This window comes from Convolutriloba macropyga, chromosome 5, assembly GCF_964194025.1.
Source record: "Convolutriloba macropyga chromosome 5, txConMacr16.3, whole genome shotgun sequence".
In the NCBI taxonomy this organism is placed as follows: domain Eukaryota; kingdom Metazoa; phylum Xenacoelomorpha; order Acoela; family Convolutidae; genus Convolutriloba; species Convolutriloba macropyga.
In genome coordinates, this window is record NC_134472.1 from 34,333,868 (window position 1) to 34,346,830 (window position 12,963).

At 35.6% G+C, this 12,963-nt stretch overlaps 1 protein-coding gene across 1 annotated transcript in view; it reads right to left on the minus strand.

Moving 5' to 3' along the window:
• Positions 1–1,382: 1,382 nt before the first annotated feature.
• Positions 1,383–12,963, minus strand: part of LOC142340353 (UMP-CMP kinase-like) — a 90,215-nt gene continuing 78,634 nt past the window's right edge. The window contains exon 5 of the mRNA XM_075390927.1: positions 1,383–1,523. Within this exon, the coding sequence (XP_075247042.1) occupies positions 1,470–1,523 (54 nt within the window). The 3' untranslated portion in view covers positions 1,383–1,469. The remainder of the gene's footprint in view (positions 1,524–12,963) is intronic.

The following is a 12,963-nucleotide window of genomic DNA, read 5'->3' on the forward strand; positions in this document are numbered from 1 at the left end:
ATAAAGAACATCAATTGATCAAAGTGTTTTTCTGTTATAAACTATTCTGTTATAGTCTGTCCCATAAAGTTGAAATAATCGAACGTTCGAAAACTACGAAAACATGCAATTGAGCATCAGTGTGGTCATTTGAATGTCAACGTTTTGTCCATTAAGCTTTCACTCATCAAATTTTTCTACTTGTTTTAAAAATTGAACTTTGAACTTTGAACTCTAGCCTGTGGCGTTTGAAACGTTCGCTTATCTCAACTTTATTGGACAGACTATAGATGCAAAAGGGAAAACAGTTTTCACGTGTTCAAGTTATTACTAGCAGTAAAACCCTCAAAAGCCATTAAGGTGTGCACCATTTGCAGCTTCCTTAAACCGTACACTTTGCGACTAGTAAAGCTTTCAGAAGACTGCATAGGAACTTTATTCTCTGGGATTTTACCAGTGTATCCCATTTCTCATAACGATTTTTTTTTCGAATTGGCGGTGCAGAAACGCGATCAAGCAGTAAATTTAATAAAAGCCACTGGACCCAAGTAATTGCTACAAATAATACTATTTTCGTAGTGATAAAACCCAAAAAAGTCAATGATAGACCTCAGCCATTGAATCAAACTATAAGAAATGAAAAATAAACTATATCACATGAAAAATAAAATTATAGCACAATCACATCTCATTCAGCTGATAAACTTAGTCTTGCGTAAAACTTCCATGTTAACTATAAATTATTAAAATATATTGAAATATTAGCATTTATTACCCGTATGTACTAAATGTAAATGTACGAAATTGATTACAAATATTCGGGAGCTTTTCCCTTTGACCCCCCCCCCCCCTTCAGTTGTTATGCACCTCGGTTATAGAGCCCTCCATTATACAGTAAATGATCATGTAAAAATATGGCACGTGCGGCTGGTGAGGGGCGCAAAATGAAAAGCTCCAATAATTGCATGCAACAGAAAATCACTCGGTATCAACACATCTATCAAGTGTTAGTGTAAGGATGATCAGAAGGTTGTATGAGAGATAACCAAACGTTCAGATTTCCGGAAAATCTAGCCGTTTCAGGAAACATACCCGAATTAGCTTAAACTAATCGGTCCTAAAATTTCGTCCCGTCTCGGCAGATTCACGTCAAGTCCAGGGGACCGATAAAGCTTGTAAGAAAAGGATGTAAAAGAAAATAAATGTGGAAGAAAAGAAAATAAATCTCCCGTTTAAAACTTGTTAGATTCAGTTTTTTCGTATTTACGTTCGTGTTTTGACTTTTAAAATCACACCTAACTAATAAAAACTAATAAAAACAGAATAAAAGATCAGACCAATTACATTCGTTCGTTGAACTTCTATTATTGCTGGCTATCTGAACTTTCGACTATCTGGAAGCATACAGACCATTAGGAGTATAGTTACAGTGTGGTACCCGATAAGCGAACTTTGTGGAGAATAAGAATTAGTTCATTATCATCACCCAGTTAGACGCATTTGCTTAGGACCGAGACGACCACATCGCGTACTTGGGCAAATATCTAAAAGGGTAAGAGAACATTCGTCTAATAGAAACGTATTGAATACTTCCGACCAATTAAAGACCGGACAACCACGTTTAGAGTATAGAAGGATTATCAGTGGATCCAGAGTAGGGGGGGGAATGCTTTCGTTCACCAGGTATATGACCATTTGTAATTGTATTTGTTGATCAGGCTAAGAGTCCATGTCTTTATAGGTTTAAAATTTACCAACTGAAATTGATGTGAGTTTAATTGATAATTTTTCCGACCCACTTTAGTGGGGGGAAGGCGCTATATACTCAAATGGGTTTTTTGTTCAGTCAATTTTGGCTGATCGATATAATCATCGTAGAGAATTGTGAGTGGTATCATTAGAAAGCCCGTTCAGTGTAGAATATGCAATTAATTTTTTTTTTGATTTTCACTTTTTACTGGGAGTCATCGAGGTTTAAATTTGTGTGAATAGGAGACGATATTCCGTTGTTTTTATTCACATTTTCTGTATTTTTGACAAAATTTTCGTTGATTTTGCTAAAATATGTTAAAATAGTTAACGCTAGTAGGATTGATTTTATCTTTAAAGATAAAGGAGGGTTGCTGAATTTTTCGAGTCGAGTTTTTCGGCTAGAATTTATGCTAAATTTCTAAAAATGCAGATTATTTTCGTCAAAAATGGGTCCATTTTTAAGCCCACTTTCTTTAAAATTGCCGGAAAAAGACAACTTAAAACTGCGGCCATATTCTTGGTCAGCTCCCATAGAGAGCTAGTTGTACTCCCACTGGCTTTAAGAGTTTTCTGGAGTTATAATTTTGCCAGTCTTTCTCTTAAACGATAATTATAAAAAATGCATTACTTATATTTGTTATACAGAAAAATTTTGTTTAAAACTGATCTATTTCGCAACCATTTGAACAATTGTGTGTTTTCACAGACTCGTCGCAATATCAGGGTTGATCTTACGGTAAAACATTTTTTTGATTTTAATTAGGGGGCGGCTTTTTTTTCAAAATATTTCTGCATTTAGAGATTTTATGGAAATTACTGACGAGAATTTCAAATAAGGGCTCAATTATTGATAGGTGTTATCTAGAAAAAATGAGACCCAACAAACATATATTATTGAGTTATATCAGAGTTAAGCTCATTGTTTTTATGGCTCTGACCCATTGCTTTCATAAAACTTTTTGGATTTCTTATGTTTTGCTTTTATTGGTAATACTTTGTAGTCCGATGACTTCTCCCCAATCAACGATCTAATTGGCTTTTTAGAAGGTGTACGTTAACCTAGATAAGATTTTCAGTTGTTATCTAATGTCTCTAATGACTTTGATTATATCTGTTTTAAGAAAATGTCGGGGAATTTTTGAACTTTACCACTATTCTCTCTTATTTCGCTCAAACCCTGACGCAGTATCTAAAAAAAAGGCAGAAACTCATTTCCTGTCAGTTATAGTTTAATGTCTGTAACGGTTTTATTTTTAACTAATTGTTTCTTGGTTTTGATACTACGAGCTTTCATTTTTTTTCTCGGTTTTATAGAATCAATTTGTTTCCTTGTCGAATTACCACCTTATCAACAAGTGCAATTGAAGCAAAAGCATATTTGAAAAATAGACAGACTTGAAAAAGGCAAAGGCATATCTGAAGATGTTTATTGTTTTTATTGAATATCTTATGCTTTTGGGCTAAGACACAATTCTGTAGCAAAAAAGGTGAATCTTTTAAATTTTTGGCCTGTGTTTGTTTTTTTTGTTGTTTTTGTGCGACACATACCTGATGATGATATGCCTCAATTGCTTCCCCAGGACGTATAACTGAACTTATTTAAATATTTTAGTTTATAGCTTTTGTTTTAATGACTTTCAATTTAAATTTTTAAAAAAGTTTTCAGCTGTCTCTCTTTGGCGCTCATTTTTGTCACCATGTATCTCAATCTCACTAATAAGCAGTTTCAAAAAGTTTCTTTTATTCCAACTTTATGTCTCTGTTAATTCTATGTTCTGACTGATGGCTTTGACTATTGAATTTCATAAAAAAATTGTTGAGAATTCTTTACTGATTAATTTTTGGGTTTTTTGGTTGTCGTCTCTCAATATTCCATTCATAAGGAAGACCCGTTGATGTCCAAATGAAAAACAAGTGATGATTTAAAGTTCTTACAGATAACATCTTATAAATATAGTGCCTTTAACACTGTGGTTTCAAAAAATTGTTTGTGAAATTTTGGCTTCTGCCTGTATTTGTTGCTATTTTGTAGTAACGTGACTCAGTCTGAATAATAACAGGCCCAATCCGCTTCCTGAGGCCTGCAGCTTAATCCATCTTTTTTTGTGGAGATCTTATGTCTGTTATGAATACTGAAAACCTTTGTTTTCGAAAACATGTTCGGATTTTTGAGCTCCGTCTTTTTTTTTCAGTCAATTTGTAGCTTAGTCTCTCTAAAGACAGTTCACATCACCTTTCCAGTGAGCTGTAATTAAGTCTTTGTATCGGTTTCTTTTAAATTTCAACCATATGTTTCTGGGCTTTGTTTCTACTGTTACTACGAGATTTCATAAAAAGTTTGAGATTTTTATATATTTGTATATTATAAAGGATTTTCTTTTTAATTTTTAACATTGATGGTAGGTGTCATTGGCTCTCAAATATTGCGCAATTGAACCTTTCTGACGCTCTTAGGGACAAATTTGTTGTTTTAACGGCTTCACTGCCATTTTCGCGCAAATTTGAATTGAACCTTTTAATTTTGCTGGTACTTGTCCTTCTTCTTGCAGTCCTATGACGTACGCTGGTTAACGACAGGTCTCAATTGCTTCCTATGGAGATATAATTGAACATTTGATTGATTTCAGTTAAAATCGAACAATAATAATGACTGAAATTAGTAGCTTTCAAAAATAGAAACGTATTTTTGAACTCCGCAAAATTTGCTCTTTTTTGTCGACCTGTTGCCCAGTCGACTGAAGACAGGTCTAAGATCTTTTCTAATGAGGTATAGTTTAATTTATGTTGTTTAAGTTTTATCTGATGCAAATTTGATTTTGCTATGATAATTTTAAATATAGACATGGAGTCTTGGTCATAATTAAAGTTTGGTATCTGGTTATTATTGTTTTTTCCAGTAGTCCTATTAACAACAAGTTTTTTCGGCCCTCTAACGTGGCATTATTTTATTCCATTAGTAGTTTACTGAACGATAAGTATAATTGCGAAAGTTTTCTATCTCTTCATCATTTGGTAGCCAATTACGTCAAGAATGTGGATAAGCGGGGTCGGAACATTATGTGCGTACACATATTGCCGAGCCTCCTTGTGCCTGATTTTGTAAGGAATTAGTTCAGTTGATGAGGTGGATCCACTGTTAGCATTGTTAGCGCAGAATTATTTAATATTGAGTGGAAGTTTATTCCCATTTTAGATGCTTTTTGAGAGCAAGCTCCATTTGCGTTCAATAAAAGTAACAAATTTCTGAGCAAATACAATTGATGAAAATATTATTTGAAAGGAAAATAAAATTTTTTGGGGTCTTTCCCATTATAGTTATAGCCCCCATGAAATTATAGCCTCCCATTGTGGTATAAATACCATGATGGGGGGGCTATAGGTTATGTGACAACTCAGCTGGGGGGGGGGGTAAAATGGGAAAGACCTATTTTTTCATACAAATAAATTTTCCATCACTATTTGATAGAAAAATATACTTTTAGGTTTTGGAAATTCTCATTTGGCTGATTAAAAACTTCCCTGCTGTATATCGGATTTCATCAACAGATCACTTATTTTAGTTTTTTCACGCAACGTAAAGCTCAAATCGTTGTTTATGTTGATTCAATTTAAGCATCGCAAAAATTGTCCTGCAAGTGTTAACAGATAAAATATGGCCAGCAAACTATGCCGTGAAATAGCAACCCTTAATTGCCACTCAACAGAACATCACAAGAGAAAAGATACAAATTGTCAATGACGTTTTGATTTTTTGTTTTCAGTTATATTATTCAAAGTTCTTATTTCGTCTTCTTCTAAACTGAATGCTATTAAACGTAATACAAAAGTCAGCTAGCAATCGCTCTAACGAACGTAATGCACTATGACGTACTAGGCAGGCTCTCATTAGTTTATCCCTTATTTAATTTAACTCACTTTACCTTGACAATATTAACTATATTGGATAAACATGTTCGAACGATTTCTAAATTCCAGTCAGTCGAAACATTGAGTGATTGAAGTCAGAAGTCAACAGTGAATGTCGTGACCTATGTAAATCGAATAACGTGATCTAAATGTGAAACCATTTAGAAGAATGGAAGCCTTATGTAAAAACCATAGCATGTCAAAAGCTGACATAGAATCGAATAATCGAGAACAGATCTGACTTGATCAGCAGTTTAATGAGTATTGCAAGTAATACAGACAAAAACTAGTTTCATGACTGAGGAAGAAAACAACAGGAAAAGCAAATAAGCATCCTTCCAGTCTGTGCCCCCTCAGCTTAATTGGCGCAGATTATTTGCACTCCCCCAGACGCACGTGCCATATTTTCACATGATAGTTCACTATTTAAGGACACGTGCTCTGTAACTGAGGGAGAATAGGGTACTGTTGGTGAAAAACGCAAAGAAACCGCAATTAATTTGTGAATGCTTGCTGTACATGTATTAAAAACTAATGTTCTACAGAAAAAAGGGATCTTTTCCGTTTATGCCCCCCAATACGTTATGCGCCCCCCAGTTACAGAGCACGTGCCATTACATAGTAAATTACTATGTAAAAATATTGCACGTGCGTCTGGGGGTTGCAAATAATATGCGCCCACTAAGCTGGGGGGCACAAAAGGAAAAGATCCGAAAAAAGAATGAGCCCAACATAAATCATTGATAATAATACAAACCTTGCCGAAACATGATATCAAAAATAGTTAGAAGAAAGGTTGAAAACACAGGGCAAAATTGTTTATTTGCTGAGATACTTTTCCCTCATATTTATTTTTTCTTGCAAGATTGTAAAGAACAACCAATCTAAACGTGACGGAAAAGTAACGTACCATTTTCGGCCACTAAAATCTAACGCAAGAGCACAGTCTCAAAAAATAATTTACTCCTTGATGTCAACAAATTTCGAGAGAAAAAACTAATCTTTGAAAAACAAGGAATATCTATCAAAGCATTAACAATTCATGTATCTCTTTAAAGAGGGTATATAAATTTTTGAACGTACCAGAAAGATACATATCATCTCGAAACTGGGTCATTCTAGCAACTGCTTCCGATGAAGTATTTAAGTACATTGCAGACAACTAGGGCCAGCTGGGAGACTCTAACTCAAATTAAAAAAAGTTGACCTCAACTATTTATTATCTTCAAAAATAAAAATCTTGACAGTGATATCTATATAACCGCAAGATGATTACATATAACCGCAAGCCGATATAACCGCAACCGCGTTCAAAACCATGCAGAAACAAAAACACTTGAAAAAATGTTTTTTTTCTGTACTAACCTTTTCAAAACCAATTTTTGTGGAAAGGAATACAAAACTACTAACAAGCAGTTTCAATGAAAACTTCCCTGATATATCACTGAAAATTAAACATAACCAATCAATGTTCTCAGCGACTGAAAAACGGTTTTGGGAAGCTAGCTTTAATTGACCGGGGCGCGGGCAAAATTCAAGCACCAAAACAGTCGGAAAAAATTCGATTAAGCAAAAAACGGCACAAAAAATCGCTGGACTATAATAATTGCTACAAACTTCATTTCAGAGCAATCGAAAACCTTAAGAAATTAGCCAAAAATACTAATTATAAAACTCTTAAAGTTTTACTCTTCAAAACCGATTTTATCTTGCCAGAAAGAAACCAGTTGCCCCCCACGCGCAGGCAATATACATGCATCATTGATCTCTTAAAATCATGAGCGCAAATGAAGTAGAAATCAATTAAACTTTTCGTGTTTAAGTTTCGATTACCAATACATATACAACAATAACCAGTTATAAAAAGGAAATCTTGCTTTGTTTGACAACACCCCTACAATTGTTGACCAACATTAAATGAAAACTCATATACTATTAACATAGAAACGGACCAAGAAAACTGCACCGTTCTGAGATTAAAAACTTCAATCAGTCCCCTTTTCGGCTTTAATTACCGCCCTCCAATCAATTTTAGCACGCTGAGCACTTTAAGCACCACTGAAGCCCAGCTATTGATTTCAATGGAGCTTAATTTGCACGGGGTTTTACCTGCTCATCCCCTTATAAAAATCAAAGTCACTGAAATCTTCCCTGATATATTACTGAAAAGTAGACACAACCAAACAATGTTCCAAACAACTGACGAGCGGTTTAGGGAAGCTAGCTTTAATAACGGGCAAAAGTCAAGCGCGCTGCGTTATGGGCACAATGATGTGTCCGGTTGGGGATTGAGAGTGAAGTGAGTGGGGGCTGATGTGAGGCGGATGAAGTCTGGGGAACTCCATGAACTGCCCTCCACACCGTGAATTTATGTCTTAAAAACAGTTTCGGTGGACGGCATACATGGAACCAATAAACCAAATGGCTCTAAGAGCACTCTCTTTCCCCTGGGCGTTACCTGTTTAACTTGTATTTGAGGACGAAAAACAAAACAGGTTAAGCAGAAAATTGCACAAAAAACTGCTGGACTAATATAATTACTATAAACTTCATTTCAGAGCAATAAATGAACTGAAGAAATTAGTCGAAATACTAAAACAAAAAACGCTTATATCCTTTGACTTCAAATACAATTTTTTGTTGCCAGAAAGAAACCAGTAACCCACGCGCAGGCAAAATACATGCATCATTGCTCTCTTAAAATCAGAAGGGCAAATAAAGCAGAAATTAAAAAAAAAATTTTGTGTTTAAGTTTCGATTGCGAATAAATATACACCGAAAACCATTAATAAGAAGGAAGTTTTGCTTTGTTTGACAACACCCCCTACAATTATTGATCATCGTTAATAGAAAACTCTTGTAGTAATAACTCAGAAATGCATCTTTTGCAAGAAAATACGTCGTTTTGAAATTTTAAACTTCAACGAGTCCCGTTTTTAGCTTTAATTAATGCCCTTCAATCAACTGTAGCACACTAAGCACTTTAAGGACCACTGAATCCAAGCTAGTGATTTCAATGGAACTGAATTCGCGGATACTTCCCGGATACTTTACTGAAAATTAAACATAACCAATCAACGTTCTCCAACGACTGACGAGCGCTTTAGGGAAGCTAGCTTTAATTGATGGGGGCACGGGCAAAGGTCAAGAGCGCTGCGTTACGGTCACAATGATGTTTCGGGTTGGGGATTGAGAGTGAAGTGAGTGGGTGATATAGGGTCGATGTGAGGGGGATGAAGCTTGGGGAACTCTATGAGTCGCCCTTCACACCGTGAATTTTTGTCTTGTAAACAGTTTCGGTGGATCGCATACATAAAGTCAAAAAGCCGAATGGCTCTAAGACTACTAACTGTCCTCTGGTCGTTACCTGTTTGTGCTGTTTTTGTGGACGAAAAGCCAAAACAGTCAGAAGAAAACGGGTTAAGCAGAAAATTGCAAAAGAAATCGCTGGTCTAATATAATTGTTACAATCTTCATTTCAGAGCAATCAAAAACCTGAAAAAATTTACCAAAATACGAAAAACTAAATTCTTAAAGTTTTTGCCTTCAAAACCGATTTTATCTCGCCAGAAAGAAACCAGTAGCCGACACGCATACATGCATCATTGTTCTCTTAAAATCAGAAGGGCAAAAAAGCAGAATTCAATAAAAATTCTCGTGTTTAAGTTTCGATTACCAATACACATACACCGAAAAACAGTTTTAAGAAGGAAGTCTTGCTTTGTTTGACAAGACCCCTGCAATCGTTGACCGACATTAATTGAAAACTCTTATAGTATTAACTCAGAATTGGATCTGCAAAAAATGCATCGTTTTGAGATCAGAAACTTCAATCAGTAGCTTTTTCAGCTTTAATTAAGGCCCTCCAATCAACTTTATTACCCTGAGCACTTTAAGGACCACTGAAGCCAAGCTGGCGATTTAAATGGAGCTTAACTTGCACTGGGTTTTACCTGCTGTTTCCCTTATAAAATCCAATTTCATCGAACAATATATGGTAACATTTTACAACAATACAGCATAGCACAAATACGACCCAATTTTTGGATTGGAAAAAAACGTCTGAATAATAGTCATTGAGAAACTGACGTTGGCTATTAATGGACTGACAATAATGAATTCAAAAGTATCAACTAAGTCGAGTTGTTTTATGCCAATTTTATTAAAATGGAATAGGCCAAACCGTTGTTCAGTTCAGTGAGGAAATTTAAGTTACAATGGATTATGATGCCGGATTATCTGTAATGCTTTTTGCATAAATTCATTGCCATTATAACAATTTTTTTTCAAAAGTTTATCCACCAATCGAGGAAAAAGGTTTCTTTACGACATTTCTTGTTAACTCATTCAAATTCAACGAATACTCATTCTTATTGAAGAAATTATGATTTTATTCTTAGACTTCTATTACCGTTTTGTTGCGGCGTTTTATTTGTTTAATGAGATATTATTGATATCGGGTTTTTTATTGGTCGATGAGCTATCAGAAATTACAACGGTTGGTCTAATCTCTTATAACGCTATGCAAACCATTATAAATTCAAAAAGGTGCAGTCGTTTGTAGACGCTGGTTTATGAAAACAAAATATTGGAATTTTTTTCATAAGGAAACCGACCCGGGAACGCTTTCAGCACCCTCATTATTATAATTGAGTAGTAAGACACTACATTCAACCACGGCTCCTTTCTTTCAGTTCACAATCTTGATTTTTCATGATTCGTAATTTCTAAAGATACACATTTCTCCAAATTTGCATTTTCTGTACTACTACAGACTTCAATAAATCAAGACAATGTTTGAGCAGATATCAGCGTCTTGACATTTGTATTGAACCCTAGTCTGATCAGAGGTCACTTCGGTCTGGGACGGTCTGATCAGAGACGATTTCGGTCTGGACCTCAGCCTGGGAATCTTTCCAATTTAGTTCTCTTATCTTTGTTCTGCCAAAAATTGTGACAATTTGCAGATAAGAATTGCGATTAGTGGAGTTTCATACAGATAGATGTTTTAGAGAACTCCGATATTAAATAATATGCTTATTAATAAATTCTGACGAGCAATTAATTCTAACCAAATGGGTGTCTAGTAGGAACCAAAATGAGGCGAGACGATGCAACCATTGATAGACCCCGTTCCCGGGTTGCTCATCATACAAAGTTCCTAGTAGTCATACTAAGTCATATATGATTTCTTAATATTCGTACAAAAGCTGCTGCCAATGTGATTTACAGTTTTAAGCCTTCTCGTATGCTTTTCTCCCATGAAAACTTAAAACGATGATTTATGATTACTTACAAATATCAGTAGTAAATATAGGGAGCACTGGGAAAGGGGGGGTTATCATGCCATGGGGATAATAGGGTATAGATTTGCATGGGGATAATAGGGTATAGATTTGCATGGGGATAGTATGGTATATAATTGCATGGGTATAATATGGTATATAATTGCATGCGGATAATATGGTATATAATTGCACGCGGATAATACGTTATATAATTGCATGCGGATACGTTCTTATGCGGATAATGTGGCGGTAATTGTCTCGCCGTCTGACTTTCTTTTTCCCCTAACTTGACCGTCCGCTTATTGAACTTAGGCTAAAGAAACTTTCGTACAAATTGAACTGAAAATAAAAATTGAATCAGGGGCGTTCAAATTAAAGCAACACTCCAAACAAAATCTGAACAAATCTCGCACAAAGTATTTCTCAACACTATTTTGAATTCAACATACTATGAAATTGAGTTTGTACACTGTCCCTTTCACTGTTCGCCGCTACTTTCTGTAGCTTCTAAATCAATGAATGAACAAAAACTTTGTTCCTCCTCTGAGCTGCTTCTATCAAAGTCAACAATTTGGTCATCAGAAATGTCCTCATCTCTTATTCCTCCCGCATTAATGAAACCAGGATCGGGCGGCGAATAGTGGCTGGCATTGTCCAGAAGTAGGTTCAAGTTATCGCTACAGTGTTTTCTCATTCTTTTCTCCGGGGGTGGTAGATATGTTGGAAAGTCCCAATCCACTTCAGTGTCACAAAAAATTTCACTTGAATTGTCACTATTCTCTGTACTGTAATCCCAACTTATTTGACTTTGGTCAGGATCAAACTATCCGAGCGAACTAGACGTTTCGCTTTGATTATCCCCCAACACAGAAAAGTGTCCATATGGGAGCGTTCGCAACCCATCTCCGCAGATATATCTCTTATTATCAAATGCGGATAGAGATATTTTATTAGCTGTCACCGTTTTCAGTACATGATTTTCGGATGTTATTCTTGTATTTACCACTCTAACTGGTTTCGATGTTTGGAGAGTTTCTTTATATAATTCGTGGGTGAGAAGTTTTTGGGCTGCCCTGGTCACACCTTTAGCAGACAACTTGCGACAACCTAAACAAGGTAAACATGTTTTACAATAAACTATTAAGTTTTGTTATGTAGTTTCCTCCAACGCACTTAACTTGCATTCAAATTACTGAGGGAATGGGTTAGAAATTATTCATTGTATGGACTAACTTTTTGATGTGATTGAATACATCTTGGGTTTGAGGCACACAAACTCGGATATATAGTCTCCACTGAATTCGTCCTTGAATTTAAGGACTTCAGACTTATTGTTGTTGTCGTGAAGTGGGTGGTCTTCTGGATAGCATGAAAAATCGAATTAGTTTTTTACTTCCGCAGATTGGTTGGCTAAATCCTCATACAGATCTTTTGACTCAATTCTATATAAGAGGCTGTCTGTATCCGAGTACAATAGACGACATTGAAAGTTTTGTCGCATAACTTGATAATGAAAGCGGTACATATAGTACTTAGACAAGTCGAGCACAGTTGCATCCACAATAGTCGGCGTATTCCATGTTATAATTTTCGGCTTGCTGCACATAGCGGCCATGTTTTCCCCAAATATTTTGAATCTCTCAAATTCGAATTTCGAAACAAGTTTTTCTGCTCTCTCCGCATTTCGTGTAATTTCCACCCTCGACTGTCGCCTTTTCGACTCAATTGTTTTGCCATATACAGAATTATTCATGAGTTTATAATAATTCTGTTGGAATTTATTAGTTGCGTTTTTCCGCATATTGCTATTCAAGGTAATATACGGTTCGAGCCATCGTTCCTGATTGAATTGCAGCACGCGGTGAAGTTTCGTTATACGTAATCCAAGTTGCACATATAATTGGAGTAATTTATAATGGACTACGTAGTTCTTCTTGTCAAACAGTGTTTGCAGTAGTTTAGGGACCTTAGCTTCAGGAATATTGTACTGCTCTTTTAGGTTGATTTGGAAATCGCTTAGCCACACGTCTTGTACAAT